This window comes from Salvia splendens, chromosome 5, assembly GCF_004379255.2.
Source record: "Salvia splendens isolate huo1 chromosome 5, SspV2, whole genome shotgun sequence".
NCBI classification, from domain to species: domain Eukaryota; kingdom Viridiplantae; phylum Streptophyta; class Magnoliopsida; order Lamiales; family Lamiaceae; genus Salvia; species Salvia splendens.
Window position 1 is genome coordinate 8,636,633 of NC_056036.1, and position 21,553 is coordinate 8,658,185.

The 21,553-nt window shown below is 38.0% G+C and overlaps 3 protein-coding genes and 1 pseudogene across 4 annotated transcripts; 1 reads left to right on the forward strand and 3 right to left on the reverse strand.

The window, feature by feature from the left end:
- Window positions 1-1,301: 1,301 nt before the first annotated feature.
- LOC121805633 (cullin-4-like) lies at window positions 1,302-8,100 on the reverse strand. The gene is made up of 17 exons (XM_042205572.1): window positions 7,642-8,100; window positions 5,966-6,081; window positions 5,551-5,897; window positions 5,205-5,385; window positions 4,926-5,048; window positions 4,548-4,835; window positions 3,933-4,058; window positions 3,729-3,830; window positions 3,581-3,634; window positions 3,321-3,427; window positions 3,177-3,237; window positions 2,957-3,088; window positions 2,711-2,848; window positions 2,559-2,639; window positions 2,394-2,474; window positions 2,219-2,299; window positions 1,302-1,650 (listed from the first exon to the last, which is right to left on the reverse strand). The coding sequence occupies exons 1-17, from the start codon at window positions 7,970-7,972 to the stop codon at window positions 1,537-1,539; spliced, it is 2,463 nt and encodes an 820-aa protein (XP_042061506.1). The 5' UTR covers window positions 7,973-8,100; the 3' UTR covers window positions 1,302-1,536.
- A 1,245-nt stretch (window positions 8,101-9,345) lies between these two features.
- On the forward strand, window positions 9,346-10,660 carry LOC121802668 (annotated as a pseudogene).
- Window positions 10,661-10,805: 145 nt separating this feature from the next.
- LOC121802667 (katanin p60 ATPase-containing subunit A-like 2) lies at window positions 10,806-15,661 on the reverse strand. 2 transcript variants are annotated; one of them, XM_042202344.1, is made up of 11 exons: window positions 15,312-15,661; window positions 14,382-14,531; window positions 14,240-14,295; window positions 13,985-14,050; window positions 13,781-13,888; window positions 13,638-13,704; window positions 13,420-13,504; window positions 12,783-12,943; window positions 11,859-11,960; window positions 11,426-11,648; window positions 10,806-11,046 (listed from the first exon to the last, which is right to left on the reverse strand). In XM_042202344.1, exons 1-11 carry the CDS (start codon window positions 15,348-15,350, stop codon window positions 10,913-10,915), a joined length of 1,191 nt encoding a protein of 396 aa, XP_042058278.1. In that variant the 5' UTR covers window positions 15,351-15,661; the 3' UTR covers window positions 10,806-10,912. The 2 variants fall into 2 exon arrangements, with proteins under 2 accessions (XP_042058278.1, XP_042058276.1); XM_042202342.1 differs by having other exon boundaries at window positions 14,382-14,558; window positions 15,312-15,660.
- A 3,803-nt stretch (window positions 15,662-19,464) lies between these two features.
- Window positions 19,465-20,687, reverse strand: LOC121803745 (gibberellin 2-beta-dioxygenase-like). Its single transcript, XM_042203362.1, has 3 exons — window positions 20,368-20,687; window positions 19,863-20,191; window positions 19,465-19,547 (listed from the first exon to the last, which is right to left on the reverse strand). The coding sequence occupies exons 1-3, from the start codon at window positions 20,685-20,687 to the stop codon at window positions 19,465-19,467; spliced, it is 732 nt and encodes a 243-aa protein (XP_042059296.1).
- Window positions 20,688-21,553: the final 866 nt, after the last annotated feature.

Below are 21,553 nucleotides of genomic sequence, written 5' to 3' on the forward strand. Positions count from 1 at the left end.
GTTTTTATAGTTCGGGAGAGTGAGTCTTGTATAAGACGGTCTCGAGAGCATTAGCAAGATTACAAATATGCCCTTGAATCCAGATATGGATCTTGGCCCATTACACAAGCTTCTGTGAGAGTTTTGCATTTGCTGGTATCAACATTCTTGATTGTTGTTGCTGTTTCATGCTTCTCATTAACCACATAAACTAAAACTTTTCTAATGATAAAGGACTTATTTTTCTTTGTTATTTCTCTTCCGTTGTAATTCTTCGCTTTCTTTATGACCCATGTTCGTTTCTCCTTCGTTTTGCTGGAACGATGATGAATTAATTATCGTGATGGCCTTTTGCTTCTTTTCATCAGTCTGATGTAGATGTACAGAGGTTTACTACAAGTAGAATCTGTTGCTGGACAAAGGACTCATTTTTCTTGGTTATATCTGCTCTGTTGTAATTCTTCGCTTTCTTTATGACCTGTGATCGTTTTTCTGCATCTTCCTTATATGATGAATCAATTATCATGATGGACTTTTGCTTCTTTTATCAGCCTGGTGTAGATATAGAGATGATTACAATAAGCAAAATCTGTTGTTTAGATTATTTGATCTTTGTTTTTGTATTTCCACCCAGAAAGATTGTTTTCTGGCTTGTGTTTTTGCTCTTTGGGACCTAGAAATAGCGCCTATCTCCTTCCATTCTCTCTCTATTCGCCTACAAAATGACGATGTTTTGGACGCCGGCCAAATGTAACAGCAAAAACGACAGCGCTCAACGGTGGAGAAATTCGAGCATATGCATTGTTTAGACGTTTCAAAAGTGGTGTTGAAGTTGCAAAATGATGGGGAAAATGTCATATTTGATCAGAACTAGGGTTGTTATTATCAAATTTTGGTATTCTATCACGCTTGATCTCATTAAATTATGAATTTCAGTGTCACTCTACTTTATTTTCCTAAGATAAAATAAAGTTGAAGGAGATGTTGCAGTAATTGTAGTATAATCCTTTTGGATTTCTTTGGTCCTCTTAGCTTCTTCTGCCAAATGAATTTATAAAGTGAAACTGAAATTGTGTGACCCATGTACGTTCATGAAAAGGGGGTCGGGCAACAAGTGGTATCAAAGCGAGCTCTGTTCAGCCCGTGTTTGTGGAAGAGGTTCCCAATGGGTTGATGTGAATGTACCCCACAGAAACGGCGTTAGGGGAGCGTAACCATTACAAGAGCGGAGTTTTTATGCAGTACAGCCCCGACGAGAGGTGGGTTGCCGCGCAGAGCCACAACTTTTATAAATGCATGCTGAAACTGGACATAGAAGAGACTGAGGAAAATGATAAATCTATTTTTAATGATAATATTCATTCATCTTGGACGGAGCTTTAAGACAACCTTTTTAAGGAAATATACTTGCATTGAGCATAACAAAAAAAAGGGAGGAGAGAAAGTCAGCTGAGTTCCTGTACAAAGGTTTCTTTGATAGATGAGCTTCTAACACGTTGATCGGACCATGTCGTTTATACAAGGAAAAATGATGATTTACCTTGTGGTGACTTTTTTTCAAGCAAGGTAGTTGTATATTTGTGGGTTGTTTTTGTCACGTTCCAGGTACTCTCGATCAATGAGGCTCTCGATCCTCTTCTTCAGGTCACCCGGTTTTATTGGAAACTTCAGCTGTATCATCAAAACAAAAGATGGCAAGTCAATACTATGTAGTGTACTTCCCTTTTACGCTGGGAGAGCAAAACCAAACACAAACCAGGAAACCAAATTAAAACTTTCAATTTGGTTAAGATTTGATTTGGAATTTAGAGGTTCAAAGTTTATTTGTAACCCAAACAAATACACTCTTGTTTGGTTTTATGGCCGGGAAATTTAAGTGGAACCAAATAGACTGGAATTTTTAATTAAATGCAACTTTTTTTTTCACAGTTCGACTAGCACAAACGTAAAATAAATTTATAGTTGTTGCAAAGATTAGTACTTAAAATTTTTAAAAACTAGGTTAAGTGTCACTTGTAACTGACCGAACGAAACCTAACAGAACATTTTCGTTATGGGTTTGGTTTGGTTCGGTTCGGTTCGGTTCCAGTTCAGACTCCTCTCAAACAAAATGTCAGTTTTTCCTACTGCCATTTTCCGGGCTTGGGTCAGTTTGGGCATGAACTGCCAGAATGGTCTGCCCTAGCATTAGACACGGCATTAAGTCAGTATATATGTAGAGTTTGAGCATTTCCGTTACCTGCTGAAAGAGTTCGGTGATCAGCAAGGTGTGGCTCAGCACTTTTCTCGTCTTCATTATACGAACGATAGCAGCATCGACCTGTATGATCATGAATAGTTAAGTGCAAACTAAATTAGTGTCCAAAACAAGATGATCTCCATAAGAAAAACAGATTAGATGCCTTTGACCGGACCTGATATTGACGATCTTGGAAAACCCTTTCCGTTGTGCTCGTGTTCTCCTCAACTGTTTCCTTCATCTGGATTGCATTTACCTGCTTACAGACTCAGTCAGCAATGTGATCTGCTAAACTAAATAAGAATGATCATTTTGCCGATGAAAAGAAACGATACCCAACCTTTATACGATACAGTGGAGCAGTAAATTGATCGTTGAAGACAAATGAGTCGTCATCGTCTATATCTTTGCCTTTAGGAATCTGCAAGAGCAGTTTTATTACTCTACGAGAAACATTTTTGAACAGTAAAGAAGAAAAGAACGAAAACTCACTTTTTGTAGGACCCGAACCTTCCCACATGCAAGGGACTGCAAAGTCCTCCTCAGCTCTTTATCCTCGATACCCGTAGACTCTTTTATATCTTGAAAGCAAAGATTTTGTGCATCATTGAACAGCATCAATACAACAGTCTGTGTCACAGAACACACATGATATTATACGTTAAAGGTATACCAGTGCCAAATGGAAGGAGGAGAAACTTATATAGCGGCAATAATTGTAATAATTACAAAACCAACCTGAAATAGAGAAACCGCGAGTTCCTTTTTACCCTTTGGAAAATCTGCTTTAAGAACACAATGTCCTAACGAGTTTTGCCACATCAATCGCCTCCCACTATGCTTGCTCAAGTAAAACTCCTTAAAAATGTCCTGAAGAAAATTGGCACAAAACGGGAGATGGTTATTCTAAGGAGCAGTGGAATTTTTAATGTTGAATTTAGTCACAAAGGTAACAAACCTGGTAAACATTGAGCTCATGCGGGAGCCTGACATCCATGGGTGGATATGTAGGCCAGTACCTGCAGAAATTTTTTTCCCCCGTAAACAACTGAATATTACGCAAGGTTGATATAAATAAGGGAGGAACAAAATAGAGACTTACCCAGTGGTTAGGACATGAACGCTCATCTCGATCCCAGACGGGAGTTTTGTCCGAGCTTGAGATGATTGCTTGAATGATTCGTTAATCTCTTTAGACAATTCGATGTCCTGATTTGGGAAAAAAGTAATTCAAACATATCACTATTTGGAAATAGAGTCAAGAAACCAAAACTAATATGCATTTCGAATATTTCAACATATAGATATTCTGGTTGTAAACACATCAGCCGTTGATCTTATCAACCCAAAACTAATACGCACCTTGAACATTCCTTCGAGTTTGTTAGTAAATTGACTGCCGCACTCAGTTTTCAACTGCAATAAAGTATCACAATTTTTTACTTGCCCGCTAATAAAAATAAAATAAAATTGGTGAGAGTTGGGGAATATACTGAAAGGATAAGTTTACCTTAGTAATCATAGACTTCTCTGCATCAATAGAAGCACTTTTACTCAACAAGAGCCTTTTAGCAAGATCTTTCTTGTAGAAAGCTTCAAATACATCCTTGCCCTAAGCAAGGAGTAGGAAATACAACTTAGCAACATAAATTTGTTTATTTTGAAGTAAACGAACAATGACAGAATGCAGATCATAATTAAAGCTTGCATCTACCTGTATATATCTGAACAAGACCAACACTTTATCAAGTGTACCCTCCAATTCCTCTTCTGAGGTACCCTTGTTTCCAGCACGAAGCTTTTCGTCAACAAACTTTGCGATAAGCTCAGCAGGCCGATTCTGGGAGAGAGCATATTATCAGACAGTAGTTACTACTTACTAATATAAATTGATCGGATCAGTAAGACACAATTGAATGGCTATGGATCTTCAGCTTCCAATCCAATGTAAAACCAGAATATATCCTAAATCCTAATGCATGAAACAAACCCCAGGTGATTCACACTCAGCACATTGTTACTTTAAATTTATCATTCCATTTCATGACTCAAACAGAAATGTTAACAATAAGACCAATGTCAACAACTTAAGCTAGGTACTTTATCGAAAAGAGTACAGTTGCAGCCCCCCATTCTCAACTGGAAAACAATTTAGGTGTAAGTGGTGGGTCCCATTGAAATGATGTTATAGAGTTGAAGAAAGCTAAGGTGGGAACCATCAAATGCGATAAGTGAAAATGAAATGAAACTGACATGATTTTATTGTTTGGTTAAAATGAAAATGAAAGCAAACTACAATAATTTTTATATATTTTTCCTGGTCAAATACCTGCCGGATATTAATGAGATGCTCAAATGCATCCTTGATGGTGTTGCTAAATGCTTCATTTTTGGAGAAGCTTTCTTCCCATATTCTATCAAGATTAGCCTTAAATTCCAATAAGCTCGATACCATATCTCTGTCCTTCTCCTCATCCATGACAATACTCTGGCCAGTTATTCGGATGTATTGATTCAGGGATTGCCTTAATGATTCGAGGGCGTCAACTCTAGAGAAGAGAAGATACATCCTCTGAAGGTCTTCAATACGCTTCCCATCCATAAGTATCATGAAACCCTGCAAAGAAGATCGGAATTACTAGGCCATTCATGCATAAGCACTAGGAAGAAAGTGAGTATTGATTGTAATTGTGTCCACAACAGCCACCTTGTCGAGGATGGCAGTTACATGACGCACGAGCAGCTGCCTTTCTGCAGTTGCTACGAGTGGCTTTCTTGTACTTGAATCCAGGTAAATTAGGCATCTTTCATTTTCTTCTTGCAACCTTATCTGGAAAAACATAAATAGCTAAACAAGTTGCTAACAATGCTCAGGAAGACAATACGAAGTACCAAAAGATGCAAGCCTTGAACTCAACGAAGGATGCAAGACTAAATGTGCGATGCACGACATGGCAAAAAAAAAAGGTGCAGCATGAATTCGTACCTCTACGTGCTTTAAATAATCTGGAACATCTGCTTGCTGCATGTATTTGACACCTTCGGCTGCATAAAACTCAGATGTACCTTCAAGGAATGGCTTCTCGAAGCTTTCTGGATAAATACCCAATGCAGTAAACATCTTCAATAGATGATTAAGGAGAGTTCTATCAACTGCTTCGCCTAATCTTCACGAACAAACAAAGATGTTGGTGTTAAAAAAATTTGGCGATGGATATAAAAAAGAGACAATTCTAAAAACCATTGAAGAACTCTGCAGTTATAGGAGAAAGCTGTAAGCACGACCATCATTAAACAAAATGTGTAAACAGTTTCAGAAAGCTGCAAAATACCTTTCACTCTCAATCATTTTTAAAAGACCAAATACGGTTTTGCGCTCCACTTCTGAAGCTAGGGAAAGATGTTTGTGAAAAAGCTGCAAGCCCATGTCCCACAATGAGCGAACATTCGACGTTTGCTTCACATATGTTCTATCGAGATATAAAGCTATACCCCTGATCATCAGCATCTGGTCGCAAAAATCCTGCCACCGCTTCTGGACAAGTGATAAGAAAACCACCAGGTCTTCACTTTGGCCGACCAAAGATTGAAGGGAAGCGGATATGTAGCTTTCGCATGCCTTTTCGATCCGTTGATAGAGACTTCCCCCCATTTTGTGAAGGCAAAGGTCATTTACCGCCTTATGATGATAATTACCCAGTCAGCATTTAATGTACCATAAAGGGGGAAAAGAGAGCATAAGTTTACCTGATAGAGTTTCTCCAGGTCACATGGATTGGGTTGCTTCAAAAATATGGCGCTGATTGCCGACTTAAGTGTTTCCCATGTATTTTCCTCAAAATTAGCCGGTAGCATCGGTTTGGCTGCAGACACAAAAATCAAGAATTAATAAAAAACCCAAAAACTATCATATCTTTAGATACAATCTGCTTTCAATTTCCAAACTTTATGATTCCATTTTAACTGCCGGTTACACATGATCACGCATACTACATATTCAAATTACAATTTTAACGAAGTATGTCCTGATTCACATCCTTCACTTTGTGATCAACTATTTTTTTTAAGAGGATCAATCACTTTGTGCTCAACTATTCATTACTATATATGTACTTAACATCGAGGTAACATTCATAAATAGATGTGTATGAAATGAAAATCCTAAAATTATATAATCAGTGGTAATAAATCTTCCCACCTTATGAATACAACTTCAATTTATGCCTTGCCAAGATAGCATGCATTTCAAACATCAATCCTTTAGACGAGAAACATATATGAGTGCAGTGCACTCAATAAGCCTAATTCACGCAAATAATTTACGTCTTATTAATAAAATAAAAAAGTCAGCATTTAGCAATCCCTGGTGAACTCTAATGAATAATTTATCTTATTATTACAACTGACTGCCCTTTGTCTATCTCAGCTGCTTGCATCTTGTTAACTGCTATGTCATATTTCACATTTCTCTAATCAAACTTCACAACGAGACGTTTTTAAAAGACAGCCTGATAGAGTAAGAGTAGTAAATTGAGACATTTCCATGGATATTAAAGAAAAACACTTCTGTCATCTTACTATTTATAGCCAAAGTCCACATGTAGTTACTGCTACATTAGAAAGTGACTGTAGCAATTAGTTCACCTATAACATAATTAACATTTCAGTCATTTAGAATATCCATGGATGCTTCAATCTTAATGATTCCAGATTGATATATTCTACAGAAAACTGTTGAAGAATAAAAGCAAATAACTACTGCCACAGCAACTTGGACATCCAACTTTAGGCAGATTGTTTGCCACCATTTAAACGTGAGGCGCATCCACGTAACTCTAAAGCCAAAGAACCAAAATCAGATAATTGTTGAATTCCTATGATCCTATCCTATTGCTTACATGTCAGTTACTTCAAAAACAGTACAAGATAAAACAATCAGAAATTTCAGGCCAATATAAGTATTTAAAAAGGATACATACTCCAGCTACTACATTAAGATCAGAAACGCCAAAAACCTAAGAAGAAATCTGGACACTAATCTATAACTATAAATTTCATTTTTCAAGAGTGCATTTCAGTAAAACTGGACACTAAAGAAATAAAAAAAACACTCAATTCATTTCTTAAAGCTAAAAAAAATCCCAGATCTCCCCACAATACAAAGACATTAAGACATTACAATCCGACCAGAAATGCTTCAAAAAAATTTAACTGATTCACCTCAAAAAAGCCAATTCGATCCCAATCAGGTAAACACATAAAAACCCTAAAATCCCAAAACAAGCACAAGCTGTAAAAATCGGGAAACGAAACTCCAAATCTCTCACTAAATTCATCCGACTCGACACACATTAGACAATTTCACAATCAGCAGCATCGAAATCCCCAAAGAAAATCCACCCCGAATTGAATAAAAATAAAACCTTTATTGAGCTTAATTACGAGCTTCTTTGTTGGCTGCGGGAGGGTGGCTTTCTTCCGCGACAAATTGGAGGTGACGCCGCCGGCGGAAGCGGCGCCAGTGCGGCCGAAGGCGCTGGAGGGGGAGGAGGCCTCGAGCGCGGCGTCGGTGGGATCGTCCTCGATCATCGGGGAGAGGGCGGGGGAGTCGGAGAAGTGGACGTGGGGAGTATTGTGCGACTTGGCCTTCTTCATCGCGGAGAGAATTGGAGCTGCGGCGGCGGAGGAATAAGGGGAGGAGGAGGAGCGCTTGCTGGGGTTGGAGGTGGAGGTAGAGGAGGTGGGGTGAGACATAAGAGAAAGAGTGATGAATCTATCAAGGGAAGCTCGAGCTCTTCCTCATTATAGGAGCGAAGAAGGTCTTTTTTTTTTGGTTGTGTGTTTTGATTTTTGCTGTGAATTGAAATCGAGAATTTTGAAGAAGATGAGATTGAATTTGAGGGGAAATAATACTGTGTTTATTTATTTTTTTATTTTTTTTCTAGGAGTATACTGTAATTAAGATTTTTTTTCTTTTAGTGAATTTACTTTTTGGGGTTTTTGGGTTTGCCATTTTGTGTTTTTTAGGTAAGAGGGGATTTTGTGGTTATGGGCTGTAGGGTGGAATCGTGGAATATTGAGTTTGTTAAAAAAGTTACCATTTCTATTCTCTACTCACAAAAATTAGTTTGGTTTTTTCATTGTTTTGTGTCCATTAAAATTGATGTGAAAATGTTCTCATAATTTATTATTGTTATACATCTACTTTATTTACAATTCATATTCACACAATTCAGTAACTATTCCTCTCTCTAGATTCAACTACTAATCACGTAGGGTTTTTTAGTTAATATACCTACTTATTTCAACTATTTTTCTCCTTTTTCATATATTATTAATTACGCACTAAAATATAGTACTTCCTCACTATGATTATTTCTATAGGTTTGGTCCATAGATAATAAATTTGAATTGGGGCGAGAATTGTACGTTAGTTTATTTCTTTTACATGAAATTAAGAAAAAAATGTTTATTGTATTAAGTAGAGATATAACAAAATATTGTACGGTAAGAAACAATACAGTATGAAAGAGAGAATGAGTGTGTTATTAATATAAATAGAGACGACTCAATTATAGTACATAGTCACTAACTGGAAATACGGCTCAACTATTATGGAACGAATGTAATATCATTGCAGCTTATGAAGAAATTGCATAGGTGATCCCAGTTGTTACCAAACTAGGTGCTAGTTCAATTAGATAAAATTGAAAAGTAAGTAGTAATAAAAAAAATTTGATGGTGCATAAAATACTAGGTACTACAGTTGCCAAACTCCCTCCCGAATATACATTTTGTATTATGCAAGCTAACTAAATCTTATCTAGTAACAAAGCAGAAATTCTATTTGGCCAATCTAAATGACAATGGTGTTTATACCATAAAAAAATAAATTCATCAATATTTAATGTTGGACATATAAATATTCTATCATAAATAATAGCAATAATTGAAGCATCTGAGCTGAGTACCAAAGCCAAGAAACAAATACCTCTGTGTCATTAATTTAAATCAAAAGGCAAACAAGCAAAGAAAGGAATTAGCTATGCATACACACATATATGTATATGGTATATATATCCCCTTGCGTATGTACATTTGATTAATTTCAGCATAACTTTTCATGGTGTTTTGATTTTTGATAGAAATCAAGAACACCTCTCTCTCATGGGAGGTCTTGTTAGCATGATTACCATGTTAAAAACTCTTGCATTTGTTTTAACTTTATCAGGTACTCTCTCTCCATGCATAGTGACTCAAAGAGAAATTTCATAATTTTGATTGTTGCTTATGGCTTCAAAGTTCAAACCATATTCATTATGAATTTGTCAAACACGTCTGTATATAGGAAATTGAACATGTAGACATGGAAATTTGAAACGAAATGATTTTGTATTGATTTCTCCATTACATTACATACAGGTTTAAGAGACGTCAAATCCTTTGGCATCAACTATGGGCAGGTCGGGAATAATTTGCCGCCACCGGAAAGAGTTATCGATCTTCTCCACTCTCTCAGGCTAACAAAAACCCGAATCTACGACACTAACCCGCAAATTCTAAGAGCGTTTGCCAACTCTAGCATTGAAATCATCGTGATGGTCGAAAACGATATGTTATCGACTTTAGCGGATCCAAACCAAGCTATTCAGTGGGTCATCATGACCCGGATCAAACCCTATGTTCCGGCTACGAGGATCACTGGCATCGCCGTTGGTAATGAGCTCTTCACCGGTGGTGACACCACTCTCATATCATACCTTGTGCCGGCCATGGTTAGCATCCATGCAGCCTTGGTCCGGGTTGGGTTGGACCGGTTCATGCATGTCTCGTCTCCAAGTTCGCTGGCAGTTCTTCAAGAATCCTACCCGCCATCAGCTGGTGCATTCCGACCCGAACTGAACCGGATCATTCCCCAACTTCTGCAATTTTTGGCTGCTACAAAGGCTCCATTTTGGATCAATGCGTACCCGTATTTTGCTTACAACGGCGATCCGGGTAGGATCTCTCTGGACTACACATTGTTCAACCCGAACCCGGAGTGGTTGATCCATATACAAAGCTACATTATGACAATATGCTGTACGCACAAGTCGATGAAGTGATATTTGCCATGGCAAAGATGGGGTATGGAGGGATTGAGGTCCGGGTTTCAGAAACAGGATGGCCCTCGATCGGAGATCCGAGTGAAGTCGAGGCAACCGTTCACAACGCTGCGATCTACAATGGGAATTTGTTGAGGAGACAATGGAGAGGTGAAGGGACTCCATTGAGACCTAAGACAAGGTTGGAGGTGTACATGTTTGCATTGTTCAATGAGGATATGAAGCCCGGCCCAATATCGGAGAGAAACTTTGGATTGTTGAAGCCCAATGGGACGATGGTTTACAATCTCGGACTCGGACTATCCGAAGGTATAGCTAATTGATCAACTCTTCATATGAAAATTTATGTAGTCATACCAAAACCATTCTAGCTTCATGAATGGTAAGATTATACACCTTGTTTAGTTATTAGATGTAGCATCAATAAACAAGTACTCCTACTTTCTTTAATTAGTTTGTCAAATTCTAAAAAATGCTCACCATTCAACAGGAAACAACTGATGTTATTTAAAGCCCTCGATCTTCATATGATAACACACCACAGCATGTCAGAAAATAAATAACAGGTAAGGAACAGATGTGTGCGCCTTCATTGGAGTATTTGGCTTCCATAGTCTTCGTTAAATTTCTCATAACGATGTGCAAGGAGATGAGCAGAAGGTCTGGTGTTCCTCAATGCCACCTCTATGTCTCCCTGTGTGATTGGCCCAACCTTTGGCATCTCTGCATATGTACGACACTTTTAGCGGTAGCAGAGAATAAGGAACGAGAAACTAGTTACTACAAATCAAACCAGACTAGGGTGAATCAAATGTTTGAATATTTTCTTTATTAAGTGTGACACACAAAATCTGACTGTTCCATCAATCAGTAATCACAGATTTTACAGTTTTCCAGTGTACTTCATTCAACGTGAAAAAAAAAAAGCAAAGAAGACGAGATGCAATGTTTCTTTTGTGGGTGGGGGATAAGTGCCTAGTGATGCACATATAATGAACTAGACTGACCAGGTATCAAAGAACTCGATACTCGTTGATCACAAGTAACCAGTTCCAAGTGCCTTAATGGCATGTGAATGGGGAAGACATCAGTAAAAACGTACCATCCTCAGGCCCCCGTTCTGCTTGCGTCTCCTCAAGAGATGCCATTAGCCGTCTCAATGGTTGCATAGCAGCTTCCTTACATAAAAGGCGAAGATCTGACCCTGAATAACCATCGGTCTTCTCAACTAATAAATCATAAGAAAGTTCCTCGCCATATTTTGATGGCAGTAATTCTTCAAACATCGCTTGTCTTGCTTCAGGTTCCGGAAGTGGTACCAGGATCTAAACATGCAAACAATGTACAGTTTCCCTATCGTTAGCAATTCGTTTACATTAAAGCTAATCAACATATATATAAGTATATCAAGCTATTAATTTGACTTTGTTTTGCAGCTTTCAAGCATCTTTTATTGTTTTCAACAGAATGGAGAAAATAATGAAAGCAATTATAGCAAATTGTAAAGTGAGGCACAAAGCTTTTTAAAAGCACACCCGCTTTTCCAGACGCCTAAGCATTGCTGCATCTAGTTCCCATGGGAGATTGGTTGCAGCCAGAACAAATACAAGTTCATCTGTCTTTGTCAAGCCATCCATCTGCAGTTTACCACAAAAACACAAGTACTTTAGTATCCGTGGAAAATATAGCTGCATTGGCAGAGCATATTTAGAGGGTGCCAGGCTAAGATTATAGGCTCCTTAAAATAGCTTTAAGCTGTATACGATCATATTTTGCCCAATACTTCGCAAGACTTTATAAGCTTTTAAACGACTTGTAAGCTCTAAAAATAAACTCCAACAGCTTATAACCTCCTCAAAACATGAATTCCTCAACCCCATCTATTTTTTCATAATCTTATAAGCAACAATCAATTTAAAATAGCCTTGTTATGGTCTGTTATTTCCAATTTTTTTCTCAAAACCTTCCAAACTCATCTTACATTATCTTCTTCTAACTATGACTCTCTCTCTAACTCGCAACTTTCTCTCAACTTATAAGCTCGATTATCCAAACACTCTAGCAACTTATAAGCTCTTGAGACATTACCTCTTCTAAGCTCTTGAAAAATCTTAAGTTGTTGAGCTTATAAACTCTCTAAAATAAGCTTAGCCAAATAACCTTTTTTATCTAATTTTACCATATGAATCATTATTCATTAGGATGAAACATGTCGAAAAGTACATGTGGAAAATATTCACTTCACTTAATGGTGCAGAGTTATCAATTTAGAGGGGTTCAAGATTTTGATCTTAATCAGGAGAGTTTATAACAAGTTAACAACAAAATATTAATGTTCACAATCACCCTTCCAGAAGATGAATTTTTTGGTTTTCCCAAATCAGACAGATATCTTTCTCCTATGGTGTTTGATCCAATTTTTGTGTTCTGGATTGAATAACTATCAAACAAGTTATCACCTGTATAAGCAGCTCAGTCTTCAGACGCCTGCTTGCTTCATGTTCGGTGCGCCCTTCACCTCGTTGGCTGATAATTGCATCAATTTCGTCCAGGAAAATAGTTGATGGTGCATGATGCCTAGCAAGCTCAAACAATACTTTTACCAGTTTCTCAGAATCACCTGCAATTAGATGCTTTCTATATCATGATATTGATTCATGAGTGGAACATCGAAGACATGTGTGATGCTTGTCTTATTTAAAAAGCCAGCAAATGGTCTTCGATTTTGTAAAACTGAATGACCTACCAAACCAGAGACTAACACGTACTACAATTTTGAGAAAACGCTGGAAGATGGCAATGAGGAAGTAAAATTACTGTACCAAGAGAATAATGACCAAACCTCAAAGCTCAATGAAAATTACTTATAGAGAGAGACGTGAAAGTGTATTTTCTATTAGCTAAGAAAGTGGTCTAATGTCAACTGAACATCCACCCATAACTACAACTGAGAGTTAAGAGGAAAATAACAAGTAACTAAAGATAAATCACAATAATACAATAGCAATAACCCAATGCAACCAATAACATGGGTATGGTGAGCTAAGTAAATAACATACAAGAATGTCATAAAACTTATAAAACCCAATATCTCACCCCTCCATTTGCTAACAATTGATGATGCGGAAATGTTGAAGAATGTTGTTTTGCACTCAGTTGCCACAGCTTTTGCCAACATGGTCTGGAATTTGATTTAAGATATATATTTACCACTCATAGTTTATCACAAAATAAAGTAATATTATCAATATAAAATAAGACACTAGGCAATGAAGGAAGAAATGATTGAAGCTGAGATGAAGCTGAACACAAACCTTTCCCGTTCCAGGGGGGCCAAAAAGAAGAATTCCTTTCCACGGTGTTAGAAGACCAGTAAAGTACCTAAAAAAAGAGTACAGATTCAATTGAGCTCAAAAAACCGTAAGTTAATTATTCCAAAGAAATGAGGAAGATTTACTGCGGATATTTTATAGGCATAACAACAGCTTCTTTCAGAAGCCGTTTTGCATTCTCTAATCCTTTTATTGATTCCCATTTAATATCTGGACTACCACGGATGATATCTCTGCAAATGATAACAAGAGAGTATCCACAAATCAATGATTAGGACTAATAATGTTATCCTGCAACACAAATGGGAAAATAGCTCATCCCTTATTACCTACATAAACTCTCCGCCAAAGCACGCACTTCTGCTGACTCAAAAGGAGGAAGTAAAGATCTTTGCCTGAAAGTGAACATTAATTTTTAGAGAAAGACTGCATGGTCAAAGTACCTCGTTCGAAAGGAAGAAACGGTTGGTTGGTTGTTTGAAATTGGGTGGAATCCTTAGTTTGGGGAAATCCATATTACTTGCCCATGTTATGCACGTTGTGAACATTTATTAATTTGCAAAAGGGAGGGATAAAGGCCATACGGTTTATCATCTTGTGCTAAAGATGCTCCATTAGATTGGACCACATTCCCGCCATTCTGAATCAAAACTGACGTGTCAAAATATCACAACAAGGACCAAAAGTATAGCAAAAGCTCATTCAGTTCAATCAAAATCATATTACCTGAATCCTGAACTGCTCATAGATAGCCAAGTCAGACGTGTTCTTCACACTGGTACTTCCATTGGCCGTTCCATTTGATTGGTCTCCATTAGGCACAATTTGACCATTTGCAGTTGTATCTTTCTGCTCGGACTCCCTCTTCCTCCCAAACTTGGAATCATAAAACAATTTAAATTCCTATATTGTACACCCAACAAATAAATTTTATATAAACATCAGTACTACCCCTTTAACCACTCCTACAAATGGAACTCACAGATCAAACACATAATGTTGGGTCATTTCTATACAGTATATGCATGTACATATATCAAGGAAGAGCAACAAATATTCATGAACTGAGTCTGGTTATATTGATTCGTCAACTACTACCGCACTTCAGAATCACTCCAATGACTATCAAGCAGGCAAGCCACACACACAGATTCACACTCCAAAACAAGTGAAATGTAAATCAGTGGAGCAGCGAAGCTCGTAAAATTGTCGCACAACAATCGAAAGCATAGGGTACACTCATTCAGCTCCTGAACGCAGGAATTGAGACAGACAAAAAGAAAAAAGCAACGATTCGCGGAAAATTCATTTCGAAGACTCGCAATTGAGTCTGGTAAATTAGATTCACTACGCACCATGATTCATCAAGTACTTCCGAATAACTCCAGCGACTAAAAGCAAACCACACGCATTCACACTCAAAACCCAATGAAATGTAAATCAGAGGAGCAACGAAGCTCGTAAGTACAACAATCGAAGCCTAAGGTACACCTACGTTCAGCTCCACCAAATGCAGAAATTGAAAAAAAATGCGAATGATTCACCGGAGCAATAATTCAAAGCACAAGTCAACGCAAAATAACTAAAACACACAACGTCGCCATCGTAGATGCAGCATTGAGAAAAGCGGGATTGAGAGAGTAGAAAAAGAGCTACCTGAAACGACCAGCGCGTAGGCATAGGCTCATCGGCCATTAAAGAGGTGTAGGTCGATAGCCGATTTGACAATGCTCCGCGGTCGCTGACACCGCCGTATCTAGCGCATAAACACACACACACACCCAAGCAGATGCGTGTGATTTCGGATCTCCGATCGTCACACTCTATGTTGTGAGAGTGCGGAGATCAAGCATGTGCTTCTTCTTCGCTTTTCAGGTGAATAGTAATGAGAGAGGAATTGGAAACTTAATAAATAAATGAGGAAAATCTGCTCTTGATATTGACGTGGTGAAGAAGAGGTGGAAGAATCTGGAGTCCAACAAACCCCTTGGAAAATGGCAGTGTAATCAATGACTGTTTAATTCTTTAATAAAAGATTTTATTGTGCTAACACATATTGAAATGGTTAATTAAATGGAAAACTGAGATTTAGTTCGAATTTACTACTATCGTTGAATATTTATAATATTTTCCATCATAAACTCCTACCATCTCAAACTACAACATAATCAACAAATATGAGGTCATGATGTTACCTGGCATATTTAATAAAGTTGGAAAATAAAATAAATAGCTGTAGTATATGGAGTATATAGTACAATAAATGTAGTACTGGTATTACAACAAGGCCCATATTATACAGTTTAGAATCTAGATGTATTAAATGGGCCAATATCTACTTGATTAGGCCTCACTTAGGCCCTGAATAGAGCTTTTGCATCCTTTTTTATCTTGGAAAATTGATGTAAATTATTTCTTCATTTTTTGTTTCTTATTTAAATAGTTTTCTAAATTTATCCACAAAATTTATACTACAAATCAAAGTAGTATAAAATTTATTCTTTAATGCATCGATGAAAAGGTTACACCCACATTGTGTCACGATTATTTATTGAAAAAATGACATGATATGGTCCTAGCTAATACATTACAAATATTTGCATATAAATAGCACGAGATCGAAGCTAAACTATATTTTTTCTTGAATTAAGTAATGACTAGATCATCACAAAGAATTAACCAAATTGTTTTTGTGTTGTTTCTAGGATAACATGATTGGTAACTGTGTGAGATTGCTATAAACATGTCAACAATTTTCATTTAATTATATTTCGTACTGTCAAATAATATGCACTACTATTAAGTAAGTAGGCGCTGTGGGGATATTCGATTGGTCATTGGTGAATTAGACAAGTTTTAAACTGCCTTCTTTTTATAAAACTATCTTCTTTTTCTATTTTGATTTTTTAGCAACTTTTTCTCTTTAATAAGATAGAGCTTATTTTTTACTACCAAGAATTCAATTTTTTTTCTTTCATTTTTCTCTTACTTTATTAGTTTAGCATTAAAATTCATGTTATCTCCAAAGTTTCTATTTTTATAAGATGGAATGGGTAGTTTATAAGTATGTTATTCGGTTAGATTTACTCAAAAATATACATATTGTGATAGTTTTTGCATTATAGGATCAAATTTGTCTTATGAATCTCTCTCAAATGCAACAAATTAAATTAATTATTAAAATAATTTTATTTTAGATAATCTCATACCAATTGAATCTCATAAACTGATAGATTCATAATTAACAAATATGTATGCCACTAAATAGTTGACATCTCCTACAAAATTTGATTTGTAAAAGTGTGTTGCACAAAATTTTGTTCGACTATATTTGATGATATTGCCCATTGTACTCACAAAATTATTACAAATCCATTTCCATGATATATATTTTAGTTATATTTTTGACAATGTGATGAAACATAGTAGTAAAATATATTTGCTTGTGGTTGGTTTAGAATTAGGGGGAAATAATTCGTTTTGCAAGGAATGCATTTTTTTAAAGTGTCTTGATGGTTGTTCTCTAATGTAATTTTGATGTATGCTTTGCGTACTTTGTTCTTTAAAGTCGGGGAAGGAAAAACAAGTTGGACGATGATATTGATATACACTCCTACTTCACATGATTAGGCCATCCACAACGCTGTTTCTATACCGTTCCTTAAACCACTATTTGAGGGCCCCACTGTACTTTTTTACTCCATTCCTTAACTAAGGAACGGAACCTGCAACCCTTCGTTCGTTAACTGTTCCTTAACCGTTCCTTAAATTACTATTCATTCAATTTCATTTTTTTTTTATTTCCAACCCAATTCAATTTAAATAAACACACTTTAATAAAAAACAAACACACTTTATTAAAAAACACACATTAAAAAAAAATTCAACTTAAACTTAAAAAAAATAAAAAAAAGCACACAATTAAAATCCTAAAAACATAAAAAACACAAAATAAAAAACACACAATTAAACGTGGGAAAATAAAAAAACTACTCCACCGGCGAATCATCCTCCGGAGGCGGTCGAGGTTGAGGGGGAGTTGGAAGGCCAAGTTATGCTGCCATATACACAATTCCGTTCTACCAGGCCGTGAATTGGGCGTACGAGAAGCGGGAAGTGTCCGCCATTGTGGCGGTCATGTACGCCACCATAAGTGTGTCCGAGCCTCCCCGCGAGCCCGATCCCGAGGCCGACTGGCTTGATTCGCCTCGGCCCTTCCTCGCTCTAGCCGTCTTCGCCGCCTTCGTCCCTTGCGGCCGACAGCGCCCACGGCTGGATCCCCCGTATTCGTCGGGCATTGGATCCCCCGTACCCCCTAACACCTGCGGTGTACCCTCGCTGGCCTCACCGGTGTCACCAGACGAGTAGCGGCCGCTCGCCGTGTGCTTCGTGCGCTTTGAGGTTGAGCCCGAGCTCGAGCGGACACCGCCGGCCCACCTTTCCTCGTCCTTGACGAGCTGCCATATATCAACATATTTGAACTGTAGGCCGGTGTCCTGGTAGAAGACGCGCAAAGCCGCCCTCAGAATGTCGGCGCCCGAAGCTCCGCTTTGGTAGTTCGCCGCTTCGGCCGCGTAGATGCCGCAAAATTTTTTGACCTGTGCGTCGACTCGGCCAAATTGAGCACGGAGCATTGTATATTTGCGCTTCCGGGCCCCTTTCGGCTTAGTCTGGTGGTAGACATCACGGACCTTTTCCCAGAAGCACTTGGCGGCTTGTTGGTTCCCGACGATGGGATCGTACGAGACGGTGAGCCAGGCGGTGTACACCGCCTTAGTTTCTTCGTTGTTGTACGGATGCCGGCCCAGATCCTCCAGTTCCTCCTCCTCCTCCTCGGGTGCCTCAGACGCAGCCCTAGAGCTTCCACCGCCTCGGCTTCCTCCCTGGGTGGGTTCTACGGGGATATCCTCCCGAATCTGGGACAAACCCTGAGAAAGCCGCGAGCCGGGTGGTCGAGCGTAGGCATCCACATCGAAAGTGGGTGGTTGGTACCCACCCGGCGTCGCCGACCCCTGGGTGCCCGGCGTCGACGACCCGGAACCACCTAGTGTGTTGTACATGGTCTCCCAATCGCCGAACGCGTTGAGATCCCACCCACCGGAGCCGCCACCGCTGTAATTCCCGTCGCCGGACATTTTGTGAAGGAGATTGAAATAGAAAATTGGAGAGGAATTGATGTTGGTTTAGGAAGAGTAGATGTGTAGTTGTGTGTGAAATGTAATAAATTAGGTGTATTTATAGAATAAGAAAATAAAAATAAAAATAAAAAAATTAAAAAAAAAAGTTAAAAAAACGGTAATATGACCGTTTAAAAAAAATTATATAAATATATTTTTTTTAAAAAAAATTAATTATTGCGTCATCGCTGACGTGTCCCACTCGCGGGCCGGCGAGTGGGAAGCACGCACGAAGCGGGGAGCGCCACGTCGCCCGAGCGCGTGGCGGCACAAGCCGTGCCGCGTTCCGTGCCGTCGGCACGCGGAACGGAATGGGAACGGAATGGGAGCGGAACGGTGCGCCGCAACGCGTTCCGCGGCCAAACCGTTCCGGCGGAACGGCACGCGGAACGCCGGCGGCACGCGTTGTGGGTGCCCTTAGGTGAGCTTATCAGCATCACTAAGCTCTTTCTTTTTTAAGTATTATAGTAATATCTTAGAACAATATTATTCAGACCATCAAATTTATATATTTTTAAAATACTAGTATAATTTATTATTTTATAAATCTCTTTGTATTTAAATGAGAAAATGGATAAATTAAGCTATAATTTGTAAATTACATAATCCTAGTAATATGTTGTTTACCACTTTTAAAGCACCATCATCACTAACCTTGATTTGATGCAATTAGTCAACACTCTATGCTTCACACTCTTAAACCTTCCATTGGGAAAAAGAGACAAAATCCTCTCAGTTTTGTAAATATTTAGTCATTTTATGATATCTCGTGAAATTTTAGTCATCCAATTCGTTTAAGGACGAAAAAGACAAGTTATTATTTTTCCTGACTTAATTTTAATTTCCTAGTTTATGTTTTATTTCCTTTTGGGTCGTCTTCTATGTGGTTATAAATAGCGATGTCTTTATTTTGAATACAGATTTTGAATGATAAAGAATATTTTCGTATTCAAGATATTAGGGTTTTTCAAATTTCGAATTACAGTCATTTTTTATACGTTTGTGCATCATCTGGTAGTAAGAAATGAGTTTACCTGGAGACTATCTCCCACAGCGAAGTAGAATGCGTTTGGATCAGATGGGACGGAAGCCCATGAACCGTTTTTGAGGCAAATTTGGAGGCCCGGAGCGTCGAATGATCTCAAAACAGACATGATCTGAGGGTCCGTATGCTCACCAAATCCGATCTTATTCAATGCTGGGCACGGTGGATAGTGATTCACCCGGAAACACGAATCACTTCTCTCGTCCCCGATCAACCCGCTCAGAGCAGTACCGATTCCCAGCTCCTCACAAATATCATCGAGAACACGCATCAGCAGTTCCTTCACAGCTGAGGTATACTCTCCCATCACAAGCCTGATCATCTCACAAGTCAGTTATAAGATTACACGAGTTTTAATGCAAAATAAGTGTTGTTTATAACAGGATTTACATAATTTGTATAGTAGTGTTTTTTTATAGAGAAACTTTCCGTTATTAGCATTATGAGAAAACATAAGAATATTGTTTTGGATAGAGAGTATATTGTTTACCAGAATGGTTCAGAAATGGTGGGGAAATGGGTTTTGTGGAACTTGAGGGAGGAGAGGAGGAGGTATTCAACCCAGCCCGTGTCACTGTTGGGCCCGATTCTAGTGTTACCGTAACCGAACGGGCTGGGAGGGCCGGACCTGTCCTTTTCATGTTGGGGTAGTGTGAAGAATTTGACAGCCTCGGATTCCAACATGGCAACGAGCTCCCTTGAGATTCCATTGCTGATAACCTTAAAAAATCCAAACTCTTTACAGGCTTCAACTATTAGCTTCTTAGCACTAATGGCGTCCGACAAATCTACGACGGGGATGTCCACCATCTCTTTGGATAGGAGAGGAGAGAGGGCGTTTCGATTTGTGAAAATCTTTTTGAGAATTTATAGACATAAGATTGAGACATAAAATCATAGAGATAAATGATTCAAACCACATCCTATGCAGTTGCCATGATAAACAGCTCACTTAATATGTTTAATTTTAGACAGTAGTAGTACAAGTTTTACCCTATATATATTTTAACCAAAAAAATGGTTATACTAACATATACTCCTATTGTCGTACTAGTCGAGTATTGCGTGTCACTTTTTATCGAATGCACTTATCGTGAAGCATTGTATAATAATAGCAAATACTGAATGAGACATTCATTAAGTGGGTTAATTATTTTTATTAGTTGTATGTGGTTTTCAGCTTACTGTCCATCATGAGAGGACAAGTGTGTACTGCTATGCTGGGTAGTAATGTCGAGTTTAAATAAGAGGGTAATTGTGAGTTGCGACAAACATTTTTTAGCTTGAAAAGGTTGATATGATTACAACAACTTTTCTTGTTACTTGATTGTCCAAGTTCTTAAGTTGTGTCTGAAATCGATGACGATGTGCTATTTTTAATACACTCTTGGTCCTATTAGTGTTGAGGTATTGTTTTTGTCATGGTTACATATTTAGTAGTTAGGTGGAGTGATGATAAATTAGTATGAGAGAATAAAATAGACAAATTAAGAGAGAAGAAAGTAGGACAGAAACTAAAGTACGAAAGTATAAAATAAAAAAGAGAACAAAGTGAGAGAGCTTAAGTGTGTTGAATTTTGCAAAAAAAAAATCTCTCATTGTATGCGACAACCGAAAAAAGAAATAAAACTAAATAGAAAGTAATGTCTCGAAAGTTATTACGCTGATTTCTTTGT

Bases quoted from the DNA above. Each gene is read 5' to 3' on its own strand.
- LOC121805633 (XM_042205572.1), bottom strand. From the start codon at position 7,972: ATGTCTCACCCCACCTCCTCTACCTCCACCTCCAACCCCAGCAAGCGC. The intron at 5,049-5,204 runs GTACGAATTCAT...ATGTTTTTCCAG, and splicing joins ATTATTTAAAGCACGTAGAG to ATAAGGTTGCAAGAAGAAAA. The intron at 2,300-2,393 runs GTCCGGTCAAAG...ATGATCATACAG, and splicing joins TCCAAGATCGTCAATATCAG to GTCGATGCTGCTATCGTTCG.
- LOC121802667 (XM_042202342.1), bottom strand. From the start codon at position 15,350: ATGGCCGATGAGCCTATGCCTACGCGCTGGTCGTTTCAG. The intron at 14,296-14,381 runs GTAATATGATTT...GTTTTGATTCAG, and splicing joins ATGAGCAGTTCAGGATTCAG to AATGGCGGGAATGTGGTCCA. The intron at 11,047-11,425 runs GTACGTTTTTAC...GTACATATGCAG, and splicing joins AGAACGGGGGCCTGAGGATG to AGATGCCAAAGGTTGGGCCA.
- LOC121803745 (XM_042203362.1), bottom strand. From the start codon at position 20,687: ATGGTGGACATCCCCGTCGTAGATTTGTCGGACGCCATTAGTGCTAAG. The intron at 20,192-20,367 runs GTAAACAATATA...TGAGATGATCAG, and splicing joins ACCATTTCTGAACCATTCTG to GCTTGTGATGGGAGAGTATA. The intron at 19,548-19,862 runs ACTCATTTCTTA...TTTTGTCTCTTT, and splicing joins GGGAGATAGTCTCCAGGTAA to TTCCCAATGGAAGGTTTAAG.